Here is a 24943-nt window from a genome sequence, read left to right on the forward strand (position 1 = left end):
TTCCAGCTTTGTCCCCAAAACGTCCCATGTCAATTTCTAGGTGCTATCTTTAAGTGGATTCTAGGCTTTAATTGTATCATGCTTAGTAACTTATTCAGTGCATGAGTTTTAAAATATTTTTTTCACTGAACAAAACGTAAGCATCTTGTACAATTTGAAAATGTCCAAATAAATCAAATAAACCTATTTCTTGCCCTCTAGTTCTCAGACTGAAAAATAACGATTAAAAATAACTTTTTGGGTAAATAGTTTCCCTGTGTAGCTAAACTTAGGACTAAACCAAGAGTTTTGCTTTTCTTGGCTTCTTCCATAATAACCTACTATCGTGTGTGTGTGTGTGTGTTTTTCCGTCCACAATTTCTTAGCTTGTTTTGCTGGCCTTTACTTCTCCTTGGGCATTTCTCAATACTTGGATATGGGCCCTCTGCCCCTCTTACTTGTCTTCTCTTTACAGGACTTTACATAGCTGCAGTCACATTCTCTATTAGGATGGCTTTCAAACCTGTATCTCTGATCTCAGTTATCTCTTCCGAGTTACAGCCCTGTAGCTGCAATGTCTCTTTTTCACTAGCATGTAAACTCAAGAACTTCAAAACGAATCTGATTTTCCTCTGCTGCAACCTGCCTCTATTCTAGTGTTTTGTTTTGTTTTGTTTTGTTTTTAAATCTCAATTTATATCACTGCCATCCCCTGAGTAGCTCCCATACTTGGAAATTATGATTGACTCTTCTCTCTTCCTAACATTCCCCATCCAACCAATCATCAAACAATATTGAATCCACGGCCTGCACTTCTTAAATCTGTCTGCTTCTCTTCCCTACGTGCCCTGGTCCTAGTTCAGTCAGGCAGCTCCGTCTCTTGCCTGCATCACTGTTCTGTCACCACAGCTGGTCCTTCCAGTCTGCCATTGCCTTATTCCTATTGATTCTTCATATGCTGGCCAGAGAGAGCATTAAAAAATGCAAATCTGTTATGACACTTACTTAAAATACTTGTGGTTTCCAAATGCTTTTAAAATAAAGGTCAAAAGCTTTAGTCTGGCTGACAAAGTCCTGCATTCTCTGGTTGTAACCTGGCTCTCAAGTGTGGCCTTGAGTCACTTCCCACTAGTTAGCCACCCTAAGCTGTCTTGAATTGTTTGTAGCAAGGAGGCCTTTGAACCTGTCTAAAGTGTTTACTCACCCTGTTACCTTCATTTTTAACCAGTTCTCAGGGCTTGGATCTGGGCCCTCTTCTCTTCCTTGCACTCTTGCTACAAGATGTCAGCATGGCTACAATTCGCTATATTACGCTACACTAGAGTTCTATCCAAGAACAGCTTGCAAACCTGTTTCTCTTATCTCAGACCCCTCTTGAGAGTTACAGCCCTATGACTGCAGTATCTGTTCATTCAACATCTTTGTCTCGCTGGCACACACCCTTGAGTCCTCAGTATAATTATCCTTTCCTTATTCCCCAGACTAGATTAGTCTTCCCTTCTGTCTTCTCATAATGCCTTGCTTTTCTGTCAGAAGATTTATCACAATTAGTTTTAAGTTTTGTGTAGTGTCTTTTTTCCCCTCTAAGCTAAAAAGATAGGTTCTAACTTTTGTGGGAGAATACATCCCCAGTGCCTGGCATGTAAAAGCATTCAAGTATTTGTTTAACAAATAAATATTCTATACTTCTTGGTTTGGATAAAATAAATTTATGGTCTCCTATATTTTGAATCTTTAAAAAAATAACATACTGCGGGGAGGGATACACTAGGAGTTTGGGATTAGCAGGTACAAACTATTATATATCAAACAGATAAACAAGAGGGTCCTACTGTACAGCATAGGGAACTATATTCATTATCATATAATAACCTGCAATGAAAAATATGAATATGTATGTATAACTGAATCACTGTGCTGTACACCAGAAACAGCACTGTAAATCAACTATACTTCATTAAGAAAACACAATAAGAACATGGGGGAAAAAATGGCATACTGTTTGAATAGTACATGCCATTTAAATATGCACTTAAAATTAGTTTTGTTTTCCTAAAGAAATCATATCATTTGAAAGACTAAAGCATATGCTATAATGTGATACTTTAACAGTTATTTCTCTTCTCTGAAATGATAGTTTATTCTGGGTAGCTATTTAAAATAACTAATTTCAAGTATAAAGTTTACCCCTCTTTAGGAATTCAAACCCTTAGGAAACAAATAGATAGTATGTGTCATACAGTAACTGTCCTTTTTACTAAGAAGAGGTCATCTTTCTTCTTTATAATTTGACTGGGGAAGCAAAGTCTTTTTGTCAGAACTGCTTTGCCCAAAGTAGAGAACAAGCTTACTTACTTGAACGGTTACTGAGCCTCAGCCATGTGAAAGTCTCTCCAGCAAGGAGAGATGGATAGGGATGGGGATCAGGGCAGAGAATGTTGATTTGGAGTAAGGCAGTCTTTGCCTTTCAGGAGCTGACAGTGCAGTGGGGGAAACACACATGTATTTAAGTATGAAGCAAGGAATAATCAAGACCTTTTTTAAAAAGACTGTGAGTAGGATTCTAATTTTTTAAGTACATTAACACCAACAACAAAAAGACCATGAGATTCTCATCTAGAAGTAGTTATTTATTAAGAGGGTAAGCGGTGAAAGCTTTACAGAAAAGATGGAAAGACACTGAAGGAACAAAGGAGACTGGACTTGAAAAAAGGGAGAGGGCAGCACAGCAGCCCCATTAAAGGCTGGAGACGCAAATGAGTTTGAAACATGTGAAGCAGCAAGAGGAACTGGGGTATTGGACTCCTTTCATTATATTAAGGGCTTTGCGGAAGTAAGGTTGGAGAACAGGAGTGATTCTCATACCTTTTGCAAATGTAGCCCCTCAGCTGCTGACATGCAGCTATTATGACTAGACTGTTATCTTACCTGATTTAAAGGAAAGAGCATTTTGGTACAGATACACATAGAGTAATAAAGTTTTGAAGCAAATTGCAGGGCCTTTTGTAGCTGCTATGTGCGTGAGTATGTGGAGAATGAGAAGAGGTTCTGTCAGCAGTAAAAGCAAATAAAGAGTGAGGATGAGAAGTACTGATAAGAACTGTCAAAGGTGGCAAATGGTCATCTTTGTTTTCCCTGTTCCCCACCACTCAGTACCATCACTTTGGTTTCTTTCCTGTGGGATTCTCTTGATTACTTACTGCGTGTATCTTGAAAAATACTGTTGTAAATATGTTGGAAAACACATAGATTTTAGTAAGCTGAATAATGGCCACCTAAAAATATCAGGTCCTAATCTCTAGAACCTATAAATGTTACCTCATAAGGAAAAAGAGTATCTGCAGATGTGATTAAATGAAGGATCCTGACTGGAGGAGATTATCCTGTGTTACCTGGGTGGGCCTTTATCCAATCATGTGTGTGTTATTAAAGAGAGAGTCAGCAGAAGACTTGACACACAGAAGAGAAGGCAATGTGACCACAGAGGCAGAGATGGGAGGAGACTGGAGTGAGTGATGCTGACAGCCACCAGGAGCTGGAAGGGCAAGGACCCTCTTCTCCCCTGGAACCTTTGAAGGGAGCACTGCCATGCCTATACCTTGATTTTGACCCAGTGATACTGCTTTTGGACTTCTGGTCCCCATGTTACCCAGAAAAGGGAAATAAGAATTACCTCAGTTCTTAGTCACCCGAAAAAAAAAGAATTTTTGATGAGAGACAAAGTGTGATATAAACAAGATTTTTGTTAGTGAAGTAAAAAAAACAGGGAAAGCTAGTACACTCCCGAGAACTGGGAGCACGCCACTCCAAGAGAGGGAAAATGGCGCCGTTCCTTTGTTCTTCCTGTTTTTGTATCCTGGTTTGTGATTGATTGATTGATTGACAACTCAGGTTCCCTGTGCTCTGGTTGATTGACAGCTCAGGCTCCTTGTGCTCTGGTTGATTGACAGCTCAGGTTCCTTATGTTCTGGATTGTTCCTTTCCCCTTCCTCTCCCTCTGACCAGTGCTTATTTCTATCTAAACTACCTAACACCCAGAACTGTGAAAAAATAAATGGGTGTTGTTTTAAGCTACTAAGTTTGTAGTAAATTTGTTACAGTGGCAGTTGGAAACAAATATGTAGATGGAAAATTATTTTATGAACTTCTCTTTCAGATGTACCTGTTTACTCAGCATTTTATCTTATTTGAGCAAGGATATAACCAGGGTTTTCTAAACTACAAACCATTGATTTACATCTTTACTTAAATGTGTTTACTTATTCTTTCTCTGTAAGGTAGAACAATTTAGCAAAAGATTTATAATAATGCCTTGTCTCCTTTGAGGTTCAGCTTAAATAACTTTGATATTACAAAAGTTGGAGAAAACAATCTGTCTGAATCAGAGACTTTGGACTATGAATTCATAGAAACTAATGAAGAAAAACAAAACTTGGCCTCATAGGGAGAGAATGTCTTATGCAAATCTTTATTGTTAGCCAAGTTCATACAGGCAGAATACAAAACGCTGTTTCACTGTTTGTTGGGGATTTGGAAATAGCTTGAGATAATCTAATTTAAAAGGGTTGGTAAATTCCTTTAGCTTTGTAGAATTTATTCCACATGTGTCAGAGATATACTCATTGTACTGCAAAATAAACTAGCACTGTGTGTGACCTTCCTGGAGAAGGTAAATATTGTCGTTACATTAAATCCTCTCATATTCATTTTATTGGTACATGTTAATGAACTGCAAAAATGTAGTGGTAATACTGCAAAGTCTACTGATAAATTCTGAGAATTATCAGAGATTAGTTCAAATGTAGTTCTAGTTTTATACACTACAGAAGTATTAAAATATTAATTTCCATTCCTACTACTGAATTTGTATTTATTGTAAATGTAAACATAGAAGAGGAACCATTAATATTTTCTTTTCCCTAAAAAATATTCCAAGTAGACAAAAGGATTCATAAGATCGTGGTTTGCTGGTGCAATAGCAACGTAATCTTATATTGAGAACATCATCTGTTAGGCTGCAAGTAGCTGTGGTCATGTGCTTAGAAGACTTTCAGTTGCTGCAGTACATGGTGATATGATGGAATAAGATGTATCCAGTTGTTTACACAGCTCTTACAAGGAAATGTTTTAGTCTGTTCCTTTGGGTTGAAATGTTGTGTACTTAAAGGATTGAGTTACTGTTATGACTTGGAATATTTAAGTAGCTTTGAACTTCAGGAGTAGGTTAAATGCCTGTTTTGAAAAGGAAAATATGGGTGGACAGAGACTAAAATCTGTGAATTATCTGATTGCCCTAGAGATGTTCTCTGATTGCAAAGTTAAGAGATTAAGTGGTTCTGTTTTAAAATATACTAGGTGAGAAGTGAATTTTGTTTTCTTTTTTAGTTTTTATCACATTTTTGAAAAGAATACTTCCCACAAGAGTTTTAATAGGAAACTATAGTAAAATACAGAACATTCAAACACACTGGGGCAAATTCAGTACTGAAAATAATATGAATGGTAGCATATTACTCAGGGTTCTCGAGAGAGATAGAACCAAGTAAGTAATATAGATTTATTATAAAAAATTGGTTCACATGATTATAAAGGCTGAGAAGTCCCACATCTGCTGTCTATAAGCTGGAGACCCAGGAAAGCCAGTGGTGTAATTACGTTCTGAGTCCAAAGATCTGAGAACCAAGAGAATCAATGGTGTAAATTCTAGTCCCAGGCCAAAGGTAGAAGATCTGTGTCTCTCAGCTCAGCAGTCAGGCAGAGAGAGTGAATTCTCCCTCTACCTTTCTGTTGAGGCCTGGATAGATTGCATGAGTCCCATCCACATGGGGAGGGCCAGCTGCTTTAATCATTCTTCTGATTCAAATGCTAATCTAATCGGGGAAACCCTCACAGACACACCCAGATAACGAGGCACCTGTGGCCCAGTCATAGTTGGTGCATAAAATTAACTGCAACAGGTAGGACAAGAAAGGTAGCAACACCAGGTCTAGGGCTGGAGAAAAGTGGAGAAAGTAAGAAGCTGAAAATCTAGCTTCCAAAGAGTTTTAATGGATACAATTTAACTTTAGCAAGGTGTAGATTCAAGGTCAGAAGTTAGTAGGGAAGGACTACAGAACAATGTGTCCAAGGTTGTCTGGTGGTGCTGGTACTGAGGGGTACTGGTTTCAGTATACATTTTTAGGTCACACAGATTCCCAGGACAGTGATAACCACTAATCTCTGATAGAGGCTCCCTGCCTTCTTCTCTGTGTTTAATTAGAACACTGATTATAGCTGGACACCCTCTCTGTTTCTGTTTGCAAGTGGGTCTCTTCACTTAGTTATGCAGAACAGTCAAAAATGTTTATTCTTACTGTGGTGTGCTGCCTACAATTCCCTGTAAATTCTCTGGTAAATTCTAGCCGTTTTTAGCTATCAGTTAAAATGTAGTTCTAGTTTTATACACGATGAAAATATCGCATGTTCAAACTTGTTACTAAATTTATACATTTATTGTAACACAAACATAATAGGGAACCATTAATCTTGTCTTTTCTCCCCAAAATGTTACTAGGAAACTGGAGGAATTTTAAGGTCACAGTTTGCTGATCATTTTAAAAACCAGATGGCTTTTCAGATCCAAGAATATGGAGCAAATTAGTCCGATCCCTTCTCACCCATATACCCACCCCATTTTGTTCCACCAGATTAAATAGTTCACATGGGACATGGTTCTTCAAAGTCCTGTCCTGAAGGAAGACTGTATGGTGAAGAAGGGATGAATAGGGGACTTCTAGCCGACTTAAGTGTACTTAGTTCCTTTACCATCAGTGAGAAGCATGTAGGCTAGTCTACCCAGACCTTCTGGGAGAGGCTTCCTTTAAGGACACTCCCTCTCTCCTTCCTTCCCCATTCCTTTCTTAGAACTACCTGAGAACTATTTCTTAGAACTATTCCTTCCTTCAGAAACCGTCAAATATGCCCTCAGAAGAATGTGTCACTCACTCTTGGCATCTTTCTTTCACGCTACAAACCTGAGCTCTCAGTCCTGGGCCAAACATTCCACTTCTTCAGGTCTGTGAGGCAGGTTAGAGGATGTTGAGAAGGTAAATTGAGGTGTATTATAATATCATGACCAGAGGAACCTAATTCCAGTGCAGTTTCCTTTCCAGGGAGAGTTGTATTGTGGCTGGTTTCCTTTATTAAATTCCGTATGGTGTAAGGATACCTTACAAAGAGAATATTTTTTTCTTTGAATGCAGCACAGTTGAAACCCACGATAGATTCTGTCTCCTCTCAGCATGTTTTTGGGCTCACCATTTAGTAAAATCAGACCTACCTATTCCTAGTATCCATTAGTAGTAGGTAAACGTGTCCATGGTGGATCAAATAGTTTGCACTACCTGAGATCTGCATGTTCACAAAAGAACTCACACTCTCCAGTGCTCGTTCATTTTGCTACCAGGGAGAAACAGAGCCAGGTTTCATGGCCTAATTTGGATCAAATTCCTTTGACCTGGGTCTACTTCTGATGAAAGAGTAGTGGGTAAAATTTTGCGAGTTCACCCTGTTAAATGCATCCTGGAAACCACACATGCAACAGGGGCGTGCAGGTGAGAGTGGGGAGCTGGTGTGAGGTACCTCCCCCCGCCACTCTTGATTTCTGCAGAGTCAAGACTAGGTTTTTTGGAGACACTCATAGATCTAGCATGATATGGAAAGGAGATGTGGAGCAAACCGAGGGAACCTAATCCAGAGGAAATGAAAGGAAAAGTTGAAAGAAGGAAATGGAAAAATTGGAAGAGAGACTAATGTTTATTCTTGCAAAATTGAAGGAATTTGCAAAAACTGCTAAGAAAAATAGAGTGGAGCCTGTCCTTTCACCTGATTCTTCACTTTTAATCTTGCCTTGTTTTTGGTCAAGGCAATTAGAAATCAATCTTCAGCTAAGAATTTTGAAATAATTCTTAAAATGCACATGATGTTATTATCAACAGTTTATTGAATATCTTTATGGATCTCAGCTTCTCACATTATACTCTCCAGTAGCTAAGGTTAGACACAAGATGTAGCACGTGATCTGTCAAGTACGTGTAAACGTTGTAAAAAAAAAAAAGCACAAATTTCCCATAAAACATTTGGCTTTCTATATCCCCAAAATATAAAAATCATATTAAATTGGGGGGACTGAAGAAGAAATATGCTTATAAAATCTAAGACTCAGCAAAGCCCAGGAGAAAAAAACAAGTTCACATAGAAATTAATGGAAGAGGAGTTGATCAACATCTTCCAGGAAGAGCAGGTCTGCCAGGGAGTATGGAGGACCGGGAACTGAGCTGTGGACCTGGTGATATGGGGGACAGTGCCTCAGAGATCTCTTCAGAATAAATACACATTTTTCTTTTTCTGCATAAACTAGGAGTCCTTGACAGTAGCAGAACTCATTTGCAGTGAGGTGTTAGAAACCAGTTTTAAGGAATTTAGAACAGTGTGAGCGAAAAATACTGCAAACCATATCAGTAAACAAAGAATCCTGAAACCATCAAGTCATCAGCGGCTGCCGCCACCCGTGAGTGAAGACAAGCCTGCAGCCCAGCCTCTGCAGCCACTCACAATGGCACACCCTGAAGGGACTCAGAATAAGAAAGGACAGGATACTGGCCCTAGATAGCTAGGTGCTTGTCAAAGGAATGAATTCAAAAAGCCCAAATGTTTGCTTCCTCCCATACATAGAAAAGGGCTATAAATTCTTTAACTTGAGATGCCTGGTTTTCTTTAGTTAACAAGTAATCTTTTATTGTTCCAAATGCCTGGTCTTTGTTGTAAAACTCCTGTATATCTAGCTCCTCCCCTACCTCATCGGAGCCGTCCCTCAGAGCGATCTGAGAGGCTGTCATTCCAGCTCGAGTCCTCCTGCCAAATAAAACATAACTTTCAACTTTTAGGCTGTGCATTTATTTCAGTCAACAGCAGTAAAGTGGAAGAAGTTATGTGAACAGTGGATTCAGTGAACTTGGAGGTAATTGAAAAAGCAAATATACTAAAGGTCAAAGAAAAATGAAACCACTTGTTTGAGGACTGCTGAGAACTGGATTTTTAGGGAAGAAAGGTAAGGGACCAAAAGTTAGGATGGCCAAAAGCAAAAAGACAAAACACAAACAAAATCCCACAATGTTTTAAAAATTGTTTACAGTGGAATAGGAAGCAGGAATAAAGGAGAAAAGGATATTGCTCAGAGTACGGGAGAGCTGAAGGGCACCACTGACAGACATTCTTCTTCTGAGAAGGAATTTATCCCAAATACATACCTTTTAAAAGAGTAGGCAAAAGGTTAAGTAGCCTATTTGCATTTACACTATAAAACTCAATTTCCCAGTGTCATACAGATTATTGGTGGTTAAATCTATAAGGCAAACGAGGGATTAGGGGATCAAATATTTCCTGAATCCCTGCTCTTTGCCAGAGAAAGAGATGCTGTTGTATGTATGCCCTCAAAGAAGATACGGAAAACACACAGGGTACAAATCTTGCTGAGCTTTCTTTAAGATTATCTCATTTAATCCTCAGAATATGTGTGAAAGAATATAATTGCCCTGTTTCATACAAGAAACTGATAAATATTCAAAGAAGATATCAAACTTCCCCAAGTTCATATAATCAGTGAATGGTAATCTGGTTCCTCTTACAACTCCACCCTACCTCAGTTAGGCTGTGATTTACAGGACAGATAAGAAATAGAACCAATAAGTGCATAGAAATTCAGTTAAGAGATTTAAGGACTGAGGAAGGCTTCATTGAAGAGATAGAAATTTTTTATTGAAAGGATCCTATTTACACAAGAGGAGGACTTTGAGTATAAAAAAAGTTTTATTATCTAGAAGTGGGCAAAAATGTAGTTGATTAAACTATCTTGGATTTAGTTCTCTGCTAGATATTTTGAGAAGTAGAAATTGTGAAATATAGTCGGTGCTTAGATCATTTTAGCCCATCAAGAACCATTTAAAAATGTGGCTCCTATCTGTTCACTCAAGGCCAAAAGATATTTTAGGATTAAAACCAATCTCAAATTCTAAAACACTTATTAATAATTTAGACTTTATTCTAAATTATCTTGGAAAAAGCTGGAACTCAAAATCCCTTTTTAATCTGGCTCCTCTGTACAACATTAAGGCAGTCTCTAATTTAGTAAATAAACACCTGTGAAAATTGCACTGCAACCTCTATTAATATGATTTAAACCGTGTTGTGTGTTCTCCTGAGATATGCCAGATTAATGAATTTTCAAAGCCTTGCTGGAAAATGACCTGCTGAAAATGAAAGTAGAATTCATAACTGGAAGCAGCCAAAAAGCAGCTAATCTTAACTCCACTTTACAAATAAGGAAAATGAAAATAGGTTAAAAGTAGGTCATATTTATTTTAGATCACATCACAGCCTTATAATTTGAGCACTACATTAAAGATTTTGATATTTTCTTTCTCTGATATTTCAAATTCTGTTACATTCGTGTGTGTGTGTGTGTGTGTGTGTGTGTGTGTGTGTGTGTCTCCCTCCTGTTTGTGCTCTGAATGGTGTATGGATGACTAGGCCATTTCTGTCGCTTTGAGTTTTGTGCCAACAAAAATGTCAAGTGCATTTGCTTTTTAATTAAATGCAATGCCTGGAATTTTATATTCCAGTTTTTTCCCTGAAGAAGAGACTTTCCTGATTTTGTAGTTCATAGGAGGAAAAAAAAATCACTGACATTATCGTGAAGCTTTTCCCCTAACAACTCCAGATATCCACATTTATCACTTTATAAACATGTCACTTTAAGGTTCAGATTTAGTTGTACTGTAGCCTACTTTGCTATGGACACTGTGTGTGCATGCGTGATCCAACATTGTTTTAACCTATTTCTCTGATTTCTCCATAATCTTCAGCTCAATCTGTTTTACTCTCCATCGGCCACCACTACTTGGATGTCCCACATGTAATAATCAGTCTGTGGAAAATGTAGTTCCTTATCATTTACACTTTCCTTTCCACTTCCTTTGGTAGGTGGGCTGGCTCATTTTCACCAGGGTTATAGCGTTATATCATTCATCTTCTTATTTTTCTACTTCCCCAAGTTAATTTTAATTCCACTCTATTCTTATTCTCTTATCTCCTTTATTACTTGAGGTTTAGGGGGGAAAAAAACAAAAACTTTTTTGGTCGACTAGAAAGCTCCATAATCTCTGAACTCCTAGACAAGGCATTCAAAATATTTTGCTATTAATATAATACACTATTCCTTTTCTCAGTAAAAAGCTGTGCCATCCACCTCCAGGTTTTCTTAAGAGAAGTCTTCCCTCACCTTCAAATCTAAAGAGGTCACCATGGTCTTCCATCTCATTCCTTATTGTAATTCGTAGTATAGAACTTCTCACTATCAGATGATGCTTATTACTTGTGTCTCATCTGCTTCTCAACTCGGGGATGTAAACAGCATGAGAGCAGAGATATTCTCTGTCTTGTTCAGTGATGAATCTTGAGAGCCTAGAAATGTGGCAGGCACATGCCAGGGACAATTTATTAATGAAAGGAAGGAAGCCCATGCCTTCTTCATGGATGTAAGGTTCCATTCATTTATCTACTCATGGCTGCTTTTTTCTAGAAAGGATTTGATCTGACTGTTAGTTTATTTGTACTTCTTGCTCTCTAACTTTATTCCTTTTTTTGTTTAGGTAGTGATTGAAGTTGATACTTCTCTGATCTCTCTGAGTTCACAGTGGTAAAAAAAAAAACTATTCCTAATATAAGTGGCTAATCACATGTCTCCCAAGTGAAGGTGCTAGACAGGAGTCAGGAAGCATGAACTATGATTTTAATTGTGTCAGTAGCTAGTATTGGAACCATGAAAAAGCCATTTACCTGCTCTGAGTTTTTTTCCTTATCTAAGAATGAGTTGGGCTTTGATGTTGAATGATTCTAAGAAATGTTTTAGGATGGCAGCAAACCAGATACTGTTTTATGCCGCTGTTCAGGAACCTGGTGGTTCCTCTTTTCGGGACTTGGCATATTTTGCTACTAAGTACAATTATTTAAGTACTTATCTTTCTGCTTCTAAATTATATATTCTCTGAAAGAATAGCATTTGTTCATCTTCCTGGTTTTTAGCCTAATGCAGTCTTTTGCACCCCTGAGGTATCACAAATATGTGATAAGTGGTGAAGAGTAACATTAATATCTCTGTGTTTTTAGATACTAGACCTCTCTCCATTTGATGCTGTTTATTTGAACCCATATTGGCTCTGGTTCAGGAATCCAGATTTGGAGAAAGTTTCATCTGAGTTTAATTATATATACCCTAACAATTACTGAAGGCTTCTGCACCAGGTGTTGTCCTAAGGACTTTATGTGTTTTGACAATCATCTTTTCATCAACTTAGAACACAAATATCTCTATCATTTTTATTTTACTGATAAGAAAACTGAGGAATGCAGTGGTTAAATAACTTACTGTAGGTTACCCAGCTGATGAGTGGCGGAGCTGGGACTCAAACCCAGATCAGTGGTTTTGCTATAACAAAAATGTAGAGCTGGTCCTCTTGAGGGGTGCAGAGGTGGTCTGAGTCCTGTGTCACCTCCTGGTTACTGGCAGAAGCTGATGCAAGTTCTCTTTTTTTAGATGAAAGCGTAATCAATTTAGGTCTGCAGGATTCTCACAGACTAACATAAAACAATTAACTCACAATCAAAGGTCACCAAGCATTAATGAAAGTAACTCACTGTGAGAGGTAGCAGAAAAAACAGATCTTAATTCCCAGAGGACTGCAGGGATTGGGGTTGTCAGGTACAGAATACCAAAGAGCTAAGAGCTGTGCACAAAATATTTAAAGAAACAAAAATAAAAAAAAAAAAATAGCAAGATGCTATCAGGAGTACCTAAATAAACAATCATTTGCAAAGAGCCAAATGGGACTTTTAGGGAGAGATGCACAATTGTTCAAATTTAAAAATAACTCTTTTCGTGGACTACTTTGACAGCAGCTTTGACGAAGTGAAGAGATCATTTATTAGCTGGACTTTAATCTGAAGAAGTTACCCATAGCAAAATATAAAGACCAGCCAAGATGCTCACGGAGAAAAGGACGAGGCATGGAAACATGCCCATTATATATTACAACATACTGTAGAGCTATAGGAATTTAAAACCATCTTATATCAGCACAGTATTTGCCTCTTGGAAAATAATGGAAAATTCGGGATCTGAATTCTTGCATTTATGTAATTTGGTTATAGGGCAGATGGTTTTGTAGACCATTGGATCAATTGAAAAACTGTCCACAGATAACTAGGTATTTATGTGAGGGGGAGCAGTACAGTAGGGAGCTCCTACAAATGTAGGAGAGGATGTGTAGGAAGGAACCTGCCATCGAAAAATTTTGAAGGTAATTTCAACAAATTGAGACATCTGCTTCCCTACAGCCCCTTCCACCTTCGGCACTTTCCTCTGGTATCAGGGGCACTCTGACCAATGAAAGTCATATTCACTGTCTTTTTAAATTCTCTGGGGCCTTAGGGTCTATATCTATATATGCCTATAGGCTTTAAAAACCCATTCTAGCAATTCTGAAGGATTTTCATTTGGTTTCTTTTATGAACCTCCTGTTCTTTATCAAGGCTTCTTTGTGTTGGTGCCCCTCTTCACAATCCCACAAGAATTCGATCTTGATAGTGTTCAGGGTTTGGCCTCTCCCCAGCATTGCATCCCAACTAAGACCCACTGTTGGTCCAGCTACACTTGCAGCAGCCTGTGCCAGGGCTTCCAGGGTTTCTGTATGAAGCCCATCTGCCTCCTCCCTGACTGTGTCCTGCACCATCCTACGTTCTTACGAGGTGAGGAGGGTATTTAATAAATTTTGAATATCTACCCAGGTCAGGTTATGGGTTGCAAAGAATCGATGAAAAGTTTTTCCATTCTCTTTGGGTCATCTCTATAAGTTGGCATATTGTTCTTACAATTAAGTAAATCTGAAGTTGAAAAGAGGGAGTGGACCCAGATCATCAGCTGCCCAGTTTCATCATTCACATGCCTGTTACTGGGAAAAGGAAAATGAGAATTACCTCGGTTCTTAGTTACCAAAAAAAAAAAAGAATTTTTGATGAGAGACAAAAAAGTGTGATATAAACAAGATTTTTATTAGTGAAGTAAAAAAAAAAAATAGTGAAAGCTAGTACACTCTCGAGAATTGGGAGCAGGCCACTCCGAGAGGAAAAATGGCGCCGTTCCGTTGTTTTTCCTGTTTTTATATCCCAGTTTCTTGATTGATTGATTGATTGATTGATTGATTGATTGATTGACAGCTCAGGTTCCCTGCACTCTGGTTAATTGACAGCTCAGGTTCCTTGTGTTCTGGATTGTTCCTCTCCCTCTTTTTCTCCCTCTCCCCCCGCCCCGTGCTCATTTCTACCTAAACTGCCTAACATGCCCAATCGGCACTTGCCTTAAGGGATATTGCCCCACCTGAGCTTGGGTAGCTCCCTGGCCAAATCCAGTACCCTGGCAGGTATGAGGGGGAGACCATCCCTAGCTCCTCCGAGAGTGGCAGCAGGCAGGGTTGGGGGAAGGGTTTGGCGATGAGCCTGAGGCTGTGGCTCAAGTGTTGGCTGTAAAAAACACCGTATGGGGGTGGGGGAGGAGCAGGCAAGAGTGATGATGGAATTAACAGCGAGTCTCCCTCCTTTTCATTAGAATCAAGTGAAACAGGTTTCTTCCCTTCCTGTTGGGCCGTAATCTTACATCTTATTTGCACAGGTTTATTCTGACACAATAGAAAACTGTACAAAATGTATTTCATCCCATTTTTCTTCCTGTTTACAAAATAAATCTAATTGCAAAATTGTATTGTAATTTAAGGATCCATTTTCAGGCTGTTTTTCTCCTAAGTCTGAAGGACATTGTATCCATGCAGTATTACAAAAAAGACCATCTTTTTCTTTCTCTTCCATGGATTCATAACTGAAAGTCACCCAGTTTTGGAGAATGCAGCCTAGAGGGCTGCAAGGAGGAACTTAATTAACATTTCCCATTTGGTTTGCTTCCAGGTAGCTGCAGCAACAAAATCTCCCTACAGGTCCTCTCTCCCTGGTGTTCCTTGGGCACCAAGAAGCTCAACCCCAGTAGCCAATTCTTAACAATTTAGACAATCAGACATAGACAGACCTGGACAAACAAGACCCCAAGACAAAGTCCCAGGCCTCTAACCCAGGAAGGGAGCGCCTCCGCAGTTGTGACCATTCATATTTGCCTGCCCAGTCCCGCCAGGAGGGCCTCCGACCCACGACCTGGTCAGGATTGCGTTTCTTTAACGAGGTTACTCCCCCAAAAGATGTCTTCCAAACCCAGTCCCCCAAAACTGTTTTTTTGTTTGTTTGTTTTGGGTTTTTTTGCTGCAAAATGAAATTTAAGTGCCAAAGGTCGGTGACACCTCACTAGGGAAATCCAGGGGATGGTCCCTGGAGCAAACGGACCAGGCAGGTGCTTGGAATGTACAGGGTCTCTCACGACTGGAAGGCGGCCCACGAGCCATGGGCACAAGCCCCGTCTGGACTTACCTCCTGGCTGCCTCGACTTGTTGGACGCACAGCCAATCAGACTGCTGAGACACGAAGTCTTGCAACAAAGATATGACTTATTTGCAATGCAGCCAAGTGAGGAGATTTCAGGACAAATCTCAAATCTGCCTCCCCGAAGGCAAGGAGCTCGAGTACTTGTGGGGTAACCAGTAAAGAAGCAGGGAGGTCTGAGGTGTGGGGAGCAGTAATGTCATTCTGTGCAGGCTACAGGCCTGTGCACATTCAAAAAAAAAAAAAATTCACACATGCACATGCCCAGTTGAAGGGTCAGTGGTCCTATCCAGTCTTAACTGGCTTAGCTTGAATTAGATGCAGCTGATTCCAAGTTTCTTGAAAACAAGTCAGGCAAACATACTATTGTTTGGGCTACAGGCCACTTGGAGAACATGTTAAGTTTTAAAACGACCTTGATTAGTGAAAGCAGGTGAAATAGATTGGACTTACGGTTTCAGGCATCTACATTTACTCACTAAATCTGGCAACCCTAATTTATGAAAAATGAAAACATCCACACAAAGGATTGTAGGTAAATGTTCATAGCAGCATTGTTCATCATAGCCAAAAATGGAAGCAATCAAAATGTCCACCAGCTGGTAAATTGATTTTTTTAAGTGTTATAGTTAGTCAGTGGCTTACTATTCAGCGATCAAAAGGGATAGGCCACTGGTACATGATGCAACATGGATGGACCTCAAACCCATCTTGTGAAGTGAAGTAAGCACGACCGAAAGACTGCAGACGACACCAGGGATCTTTTTGTAATGATGGAGTTGCTCTAAAACTGAATTTTGGTGATGAATGCACTAATCTATAAATTCAGTAGAAATCATTAATTATACACATATAATGGGTGAATTATAGTGTGTGTAAATTATACCTCAATAAATCTGTTTTTAAAAACTCTCTTCTGCCACGCTTCCCATCCGGCATGCTTTCTGCGCCGCCAGTCCTGCTGAATTACCCCCACGTTCCCCAGCCTGCCCTGCTTTCTTGCCGCTTCGCTCAGGCTCTGCTGGCTGCTGGGACCACATTTTCCCTTCCCTCTGCCTTGCTAATGGAATCATCCCCAAGGCCCAGCTCAAAAGCCATTTCCTCCACATTCATTCACTCTGCCTGTTGGTAGATCACTAATCCCTGGCAGTATTTCCAAGTCACTAGGCTCAGCTTCTAATTGCACTTCATTCCTGATTTAACCCCTCGGGGATTTTGAGGACTCTTTCCCTCTTCACCTTCAAGGAAACAGATGGTTTTCACACCTTTCCCTTTCCAAGGACCTACCGTCAGATCTCACAAAATAGGTACCAGGATTATCTGGATGCTGAGTCCGCTGGACCCTGGGCTTCTCAGGGAGCATGGCCTGAGCTGGGCGCGCTGCCCTGTCAGAAGCACAACACTGCTTCTTCAGGGAGTCTCCTTGTGTCCCCGCCACACTCTGTAGGGAGCCATGTCATATCACATAAAATATTACTGTAAACCAATAAGAAAAAGAAAAAAACCAAATGGAAAAATGGGTCAAAGTTGTACACCAAGCCCTTCAGAAAAGAAGTGGTATAAAAGAAGATAGGTATAAAAAAGAAAATAGGCATAAATAATTTAAGTAAGCACATCAAAAGATAACTTTAGTAATCAAAAACATATTATATATCATTTTCTATCAGGGGATTGGCAGAAATTACAAAGGTCAGATAATATGAAGTGTTAAGATGTAATTTAAATGGATTTTACGTACAATGCTGGTGGGTATGTTGAATCAGTAACAACTTGGCATTGTCTGTAGAGTTGAATGCTTGCAATCATATAATGGTTACAGTCAAAATCTCTGTATACAACCCCTGGGGCCACAGTTTGCCAAACCTTGGAGTAGATCGAGGAGTATTTGAGTATTTGGGGAATGGCTGATGCTTTTAAATGATTCGAGTGTATGATACCCTAAAGTAATTGTCAGCAGATGAGATTGAAAAGGTTGATTAGAGCCTAGTTTTGAAAGGCCTTATATGTCATACCAAGAACTTTTGCTTTTCCTTTTGGGTGGAAGGCAGTTAAAGGAGTCATTTAATCATATTTGCATTTTAGAGAACTCATTTACGTGGCAGTATACAGGGTAAATCTGAGGAGGCCTACGTGGGAAGCAGAAAGCCTTAGTGAAAAAACAAGATAACTGGGTCTTGATCTGAGGCAGTAAGAAGATGGGAGAGAGACTTAAGAACAGATTTCAGGGATAACTTGGCAGACAGACTCAATCGTGTTTAAGAAGTAAGAGAACACGCTAAGGCTCTATTTACCCAATTGATAAATTGAAATAGGAAGTTTAGTGAAAAATTTATATGTGTAATTAAAATATTTACCCTTCATTAAATTACTATGAAGGAAAAAATAGTATTTTACATGGTTTTTGACTTTTAAGTACATTCCTGAAATGTGATACTTATTTCTTTTGCTTTTTAAAAAAGTATTTCTATTACTTCTTCAGGGTTTTATATAACATTTTGAACTGTGGTTTAAAAGGAATTTAGAGAATCTAAGACTACAAGAAGATGCCTGAAGCAGTGTGAAATTAATTTTAAATATTTGTAATATTAATCTATACTGTTATTTCATAGTTGTTAAAAGCCTTCATAGGCTTCTGGACTGTTATTTTCCACATCAGAAATTTTCAGATAATATCCATATTTTTATTAAACAAGAACAGAAACTATATTCTAGTTACCATTTAAGGAAAATGTGTGACATATAGCTGTTTTCATTTTTCACCGGTATTAAACTGTGATAGACCCTTGTTTTAATTCAATAATCTAAAACTAGACAAGTTTCATAAGATCATATGACATGATGAAGCAAATGACTTCAAAGGATCCCTGAGTTAAATAATTCATACTTCAAGATGCCCGTAAGGCTTAGACATCCACCGCGGCAGACTATTTAATTAATAACCTGTACTTTACAAAACTCATCATTATATATTTATACAATAGACTACTAAGATTTTTTTAAAACTATTTTTCAATAATGTCAGTTCCCCTAGTCACAATTTTTAATTTTTATATGATGGGCCCAAGGGGGCTAACATCTAGGCCATCTCCACCCAAAGCAGCAGAAACTACTCCTGCTTTCCACTACAAATGATTCACAGTTTACAAAAAACGTTTCCCATCATTATGTCACTTACTGTTTCTAAAAGCTATGTAACATAGGCACTGGTATTATTTTTACTTTTTGATGAAATATTAACTCTAAGAGATGCTAACTACTATTGCCACACAACAAATAAGAGAAGGAGCTAAGAATTAAAATAGAGTCTTGCTGATATCAAATCTCTTGTACTTTCCATGATGCTGGAATGTCCCTGCCCTTGGGTTTGGTGGTAGATGGTGGTAGGTGGTAGAAAAGGTTAGCCTTGTGAAGGAATGGTAACAGAGGGACTTGAAGTTTCTAGAGGCAATTTAGAAATGTGTGTACCATTTTATGCCAGCACATCCCAAAAATAAAATATATGTCTGGTCAAATATATCCTTGTGTTTTTTTAAGACAATTGATTTTCTTTATGCCACTATAATCTACCATAGGCAGATTTAGTTTTGTTCTTTCATTTATTCAACCAATACTTTGTACTGTGGGTCCTTTCCAGGTCCTACTAGAAATATAATGGTAATTAAAATAAACGTGTTACCTGCTTTCATGGACTATATCTTAACAGCAGTGGGAAGCCGTTGGAGAGTTCTAATCAGTAGAGTAATGTGATACAGTTAAAGTCTTAGAAATACTACGTGCTGCAGCATGGGGGTTTGGTGTAGATTAGGCAGAGAGTGCAGTCAGGGAACTAAGACGGGTGCCTGCTGTGTAATCTGAGTGAGAGACAATGTTGACCTGAGTTAAGGTGGTAGCAGCAGGAATAGAAAATGTAGAGACAGAAGATATTTGGGAAGAACTAAGTACTTTGTAACTAATTGTATGAGAAAAAAAGCAAAGTGATCATTCATACCAGTTTGCCCAGGACAGTTCTTGCCTTTTGTCCTGTCATGATTTTTAAGAGTACCCCTCTTCACTTTCAAAAGCATTCTAATTTGGATGATAAATTGTATGCTAATCCTAGAGGTAAGAAGACAGATGAACACTGTGTAGAAAGTTGTGTCATTTTCTGAAAGGGGATACACTGAGGGAGGAATTGGTGTGAAGGTAAGAATATGAGTTCAGATTTGGACATAGTGTATTGAAGGTGACTTTCCTATGTTGAAGCACAGACATATAACAGGAATCAGATGACTACGTGGGTCAGGAGTTCAAGTTGCAGCCCTTGGTTAGAGATACGTGAATGTAGTCTCTGTCTCTCTTTCTATCTCTCTGTCCCTGTCCCTCCTTCTCTCTCTCCCACTCTCAAACTATTTTATTGTACTGTACTCACCTTCTTCTTGTAATGATGTAAAATGATAAAATGCCTACCTGATGAGATGAAGCCAGGTGAATGGCATAGGCATTGTGTCTTGGCGCTAGGCTGCTGTTGATCTTCTAACCATGTGTCAGAAGTAGGGTCATCTGCTTCTGTTGATCCTGGATCATTAAGCCATGACAATGTTGATGGTTGGCTCTCAGGAGAGAGATGATGGTTGGAGATCCTGGGTAGGATGGACTGGGATGGTAGGAGATTGCACTATGCTACTCAGAACAGTATGCAAGTTCAAACTTATGAATTGTTTATTTCTGAAATTTTCCATTTAATATTTTCAGACTATGGTTGACCACAGGTAACTGAAACCATGGAATGTGAAACTGGATAAGGGGGACTACTGTGTGTAGATTTGAGGGTGTTCAGCATGGATGGCAACTGAAGTGTTAGAAGTGGATGAAATCACCAAGCCAGAAAGTACGGAAAACAGTGTCAAGACGCCCAGGTCCCTGGGAAACTCAAAGTGGCACCTATTTTTTAAGGAAAACAAGGAGGGGCTCACAAAGATCTGGAAGGGAGAGGCCAGAGTCATGGGAACACTGGGAGATGGCCAAGTAATGGAAGCCCCAGGGAAGAAGCGTTTCAAGAAGGAAAGAGTGGACAGCAATGTCATATGCTGTCAAGAGGTCACATGAAACAAGAAAAGTGTACATTGAATTCAGTAACTAATAAGTCATTATTAGTTGGGTGATGATGGGTTGGTGGCTTTGAGGGGCATAAGCCTGATTACAGGATTTTAAGTAGTGATTGGGAAGTGAGCATGAATGATCTTCCAGAATTTTAACTGAAGAGGAAAGAAAGCATTAGTGAAATACCTGGAGCATTTGCAAAATCTGTAGGATGATGGTGTCCCTAAAGCTGCTGTGAGATCACCTGATACCTTGTACTTAGAGGCTTCTATCTCTAATCTCCATCATGAAAAGGAAAACTTTTTGTATAATTATAGCTATTAAATAATTTGAATATTTAAGTAGATCTGTGTCTTTTTAAAGTATTTGTATATTTTTTACCTAAACTTTTTAGGTAAATTATTTTTAAGTAGTAGGAGCAAGGACACAATTTATAAAGTTACTTTAGCTATTTTTGCCCAAAAATGCATCTCATAAATTTGTTCTATAAAAATAAAATACTACCTTAGTCTTTTTCCCACTTCTAAAGAATTATGCTGCTCTTGGCTTCAGAACACTGGGGACTCTTTGCATATTCTTTGGCAGGTAAAAAAAGGTAAAGATTTATGGCAAAGGAAAACATTTCTGAAAAAGGTGCTCCACATTGCCTTTGTGTATGTGCATAAATTACGAACAGGGCTCAGGGGTGCAGTCACTATAATAGCTTTTTGCTGTCTTTGAAGAAAATAGAAAATGCTTACTTAGGGGCTACTGCTTGTGTTTCCATTAATGAATCTTCTAAGCTTGAATGATTTTAAACAGGATATTTATGTTCCTTGGTTTAGCAGGGCAAAAATTTAGAGAAATATATGTGATTAAGGTATCTTAAGTAATAAATTTATGCAGACATTTAATAAAATTTCAGTTAGTAGTAATAATAATAATAATAATAAAATAATATAAATGACAGCTGAAGACTTTGAAAAGGATTCACAATCAAAGAGAAACAACCACTAAGTCACGTTTCTGGAGAACATGTTTAGCTTTCTGTACTCAAGATGTACAATGATTTGAAGCATTGACAAACAACTCTTTTGCGCAAGAGTTGTAATCATGACAAGTAAGCACCCTTGCCCATCCCAAATGAATGAACTTGGTGTTTTTTTCTTTCTTAACCACTTTGTAAATATTAATTAAAGTCCAGTGTTTAACAAAGACATATAGACAATGACTTTAAAGTAGTAACACTGTTTTACCTAATAGACTATAAACGTCTCACGGCTTTGCACCCTGAATACACCTGCCAGGTTATCAGTATCTTTGGTCAGAAATTTACTTCTAGATTTGGCTTTTCATTCCTGGAAATATGTTTAGGTTAATTCATTAACAAATCCATGTTTTTAATAAAACTTTTAATAAATAATTTGTCCTCTGTGTTTGGAATTGTTTATCCATCACCTACATGTCTGTTTTGTTATAAAATTTATGACTCCCAGTTAGTATTAAGGCTGGCTGTTCATACTTCATGATGATAGTTTCCTTTGCACCTGTGTATACTCTGAGAGCTGTCTGCCTCTGGTGCAGCCTAGCAATTCTGAAGATTCTAATGAAATATAATATATGCTTCTTACAGCATAATATCTTTGGAAAATTATCCTGTAGAAGTATGTGTTTGATTGAATTTAAATGGTATATTAAAATATATTTACCTCATCTAACAAGAAATGATTTTCCAAAGAATTTCAGAAAATTTAATTCTGTGAGATACATCAGAAAATCACAAAGGAATCATAACCACGGCCCTCTGAAAGCCAGGTGTAATGTAGAACCTTCTGAGAGTAAGCTTTCAATAGTGAATGATGATCTGTTGCATACCCTAAAGTTTTTCTAGAGATTTCTACATCAAAGATTCTCCCTTTTTCAAACAGTAACTGTACCAAACCAATACAATTTGAGAATTACAAACAATCAATATATTCTTTTTAGCTTCATATCCAACTTTGAAATATACTCCACCTGTTTTTATTATATATGATTATATGCATACATATGTATACATACACACACACACACTGTTATATGTATGTATTTCTAAAGCTGCTCTCGGGAAAGAAGAGATCTCCAATGTATTTAATACATGATTGTTTCTTTTTAATTGAACCATTATACGTAGTTTGAAATGTGGTAAGCATTGAACTACTTCTATTCATAATTAGTGAGACTGGAAATTCCCTGAAGCTTAGATATACAGAGTGTCAGGTCAGAAAGGAAAACCCCCTTGCTTCCCAGAAGAAATGAACTGAAGGCTTGCTCTTCCTTCTTGAGAATGATAGTTACCGAATACTGGGCCATGGGGAAGTTCTGTCCTGTCCAATTGAAATAAGATAAATGAAGACAATTACAGTAAGTTATTTTACAAAGTTAACTGTGACCTAATACTTTTCTTCAAACTGTGTTTCCTACCAGTTTACCTTTAAATTACCATTTTGTGCAATGATATCAATATTAGCTATATCAGTACATTTTCATTTCCTACTTGGGAAAATTAAAAGTTAACTTTGTGTCAGTCCCCTTTGAGGGGAGACTGTGGCTGGTTGGGAAACTGGAGCAGATATTTAAATATGCAGAAATGAGGGTAAAAACAGAAGTTGGGGCTAAAGAAGCCAAGAGAGAGAAGAACGGATTGAAATGTAGAAAAATAGGTAATTCTTTTTAGGGAATTAGCAAATTATCCACGAGGAATTTATTTTTTAAGTATCTTCTTAAAGTTCTGTTTCCTAAGTTTATTATCTGGGTTTTATTTGTTGAGAATGTGAAATATCGCTTGATGTGAAATATACCTTGATACCTTTGTTCTTTGCTTACTCTTGCCTTCCTCAAAACCAAATGTTCGTCTCAAATGTTTTATATCACATCCTAAACTCACACCCCAGCACTTAGACTAAGCATTTAATCTAACCTCTTGTGTCCCAGACAAGTGTCACTGACACCACCTTAAAGGGCCAACCACAGCACCTTGTATTTGAGTGGAGAAGTGCTAGTTGAATAAAATGATAAAGGAATGAATCATTAAATCTGACCCCATCTCTTTCCACTGTACTATTTGCTAAAAATCATGTGTTCTGACTTTTAAGGACATTTAGAGAAAAATAGTTCACCGTTCCATTTGACAGTTATTTCTAGGTTTTTATTTTATTTTTTGTGTTAACAAAATCTTTCTTTAAAAAATGTTTCCCTTATCTGGACCCTAAATCTCTCATGCTGCAGTTTAGCTTGCTACTTTATTTTTATTTTCCAGTTATTTTTATTCAAATAAAGTAAGTTGTGTTTTGTAGTAATCTTTAGCTGGGAATAATTTTCCTCTCTGAGATAATTAGCTGCTTTCAGTAACGTATTTTTTTGATTCATTTAGCAGCAGCAACAGAAGAACCAGAAGTGATTCCAGACCCAGCCAAGCAGACAGACAGAGTGGTGAAAATAGCAGGAATTAGTGCTGGAATTTTGGTGTTCATCATCCTCCTCCTGGTTGTCGTATTAATTGTAAAAAAGAGGTAAGACCTGATTTTGTTCCGTCCCACTCACTTATCATATATGTCACTGTCACTAGTTTTCCAACACTTTTTTGTTTCCCTGAGCTCTTTTAAATTAGAACAAACAAGAAGAATTGAATCTGAACAGTGTTGCCAGCATCTGAGTCTATTTCTCATGCTTTGTAAATAAAATAAGAATTTATTTATTTGCAATTAGTTATTTGCAAGTTAATTTTGAATATAAACGTGTATGTTTTGTCATCTTAAACTTGATATTAATGAATGAATTTAAATTCCTCAAATGCAGAGTTATTTGAGATATTATTGTATCTTATATTTTGAAGTATTATCTATTAAGAGTGGCAAAATAAGTTTTCTATGATACTTGGGTTATGGTCTATGAATTATTTTGTACTCTTACTCTATTTTTCTAAATGTTGGCTACAGATAAGATATGAGAAAAATATAACATTATTTTATGAAATTGTATATTAAATATTCACTGATTTTAGCACTTTAATATGAACAGTCAGTGTTTTTAAATTGAGCGTTAGTCTTTTTTTATACTATATCAACCAATATCGCCATCTTCTGGAATTATATGAAGATATTAAGACCTATGGGAATTTAAGTTGAATTCTATTTGGGAGATTAAGGTATACACCTACCAGAAAACCTTTCAAAGTATACGGTTTTTATAATTTGAACTTTTTTCTATTCTATAAAATGTCATTATCTATAAAGCATTGCTTTCTAAACTAATACAACTCTCCAATCCTTCCAATCATATATTTTAAATAATA

At 37.8% G+C, this 24943-nt stretch overlaps 1 protein-coding gene across 5 annotated transcripts in view; it reads left to right on the plus strand.

Annotated features, from left to right (window-relative positions):
- The window catches only part of PTPRK (protein tyrosine phosphatase receptor type K), a 510632-nt gene that overhangs the window by 444330 nt on the left and 41359 nt on the right, over positions 1–24943 (plus strand). For 3 of the 5 annotated variants that reach the window (XM_074368389.1, XM_074368385.1, XM_074368387.1), the window contains exon 14: positions 24023–24161. In XM_074368389.1, coding sequence (XP_074224490.1) covers positions 24023–24161 — 139 coding nt within the window. The remainder of the gene's footprint in view (positions 1–24022; positions 24162–24943) is intronic. The other 2 variants (XM_074368386.1, XM_074368388.1) reach the window with 1 other exon arrangement.

This window comes from Camelus bactrianus, chromosome 8 (assembly GCF_048773025.1).
Source record: "Camelus bactrianus isolate YW-2024 breed Bactrian camel chromosome 8, ASM4877302v1, whole genome shotgun sequence".
Taxonomy (NCBI): domain Eukaryota; kingdom Metazoa; phylum Chordata; class Mammalia; order Artiodactyla; family Camelidae; genus Camelus; species Camelus bactrianus.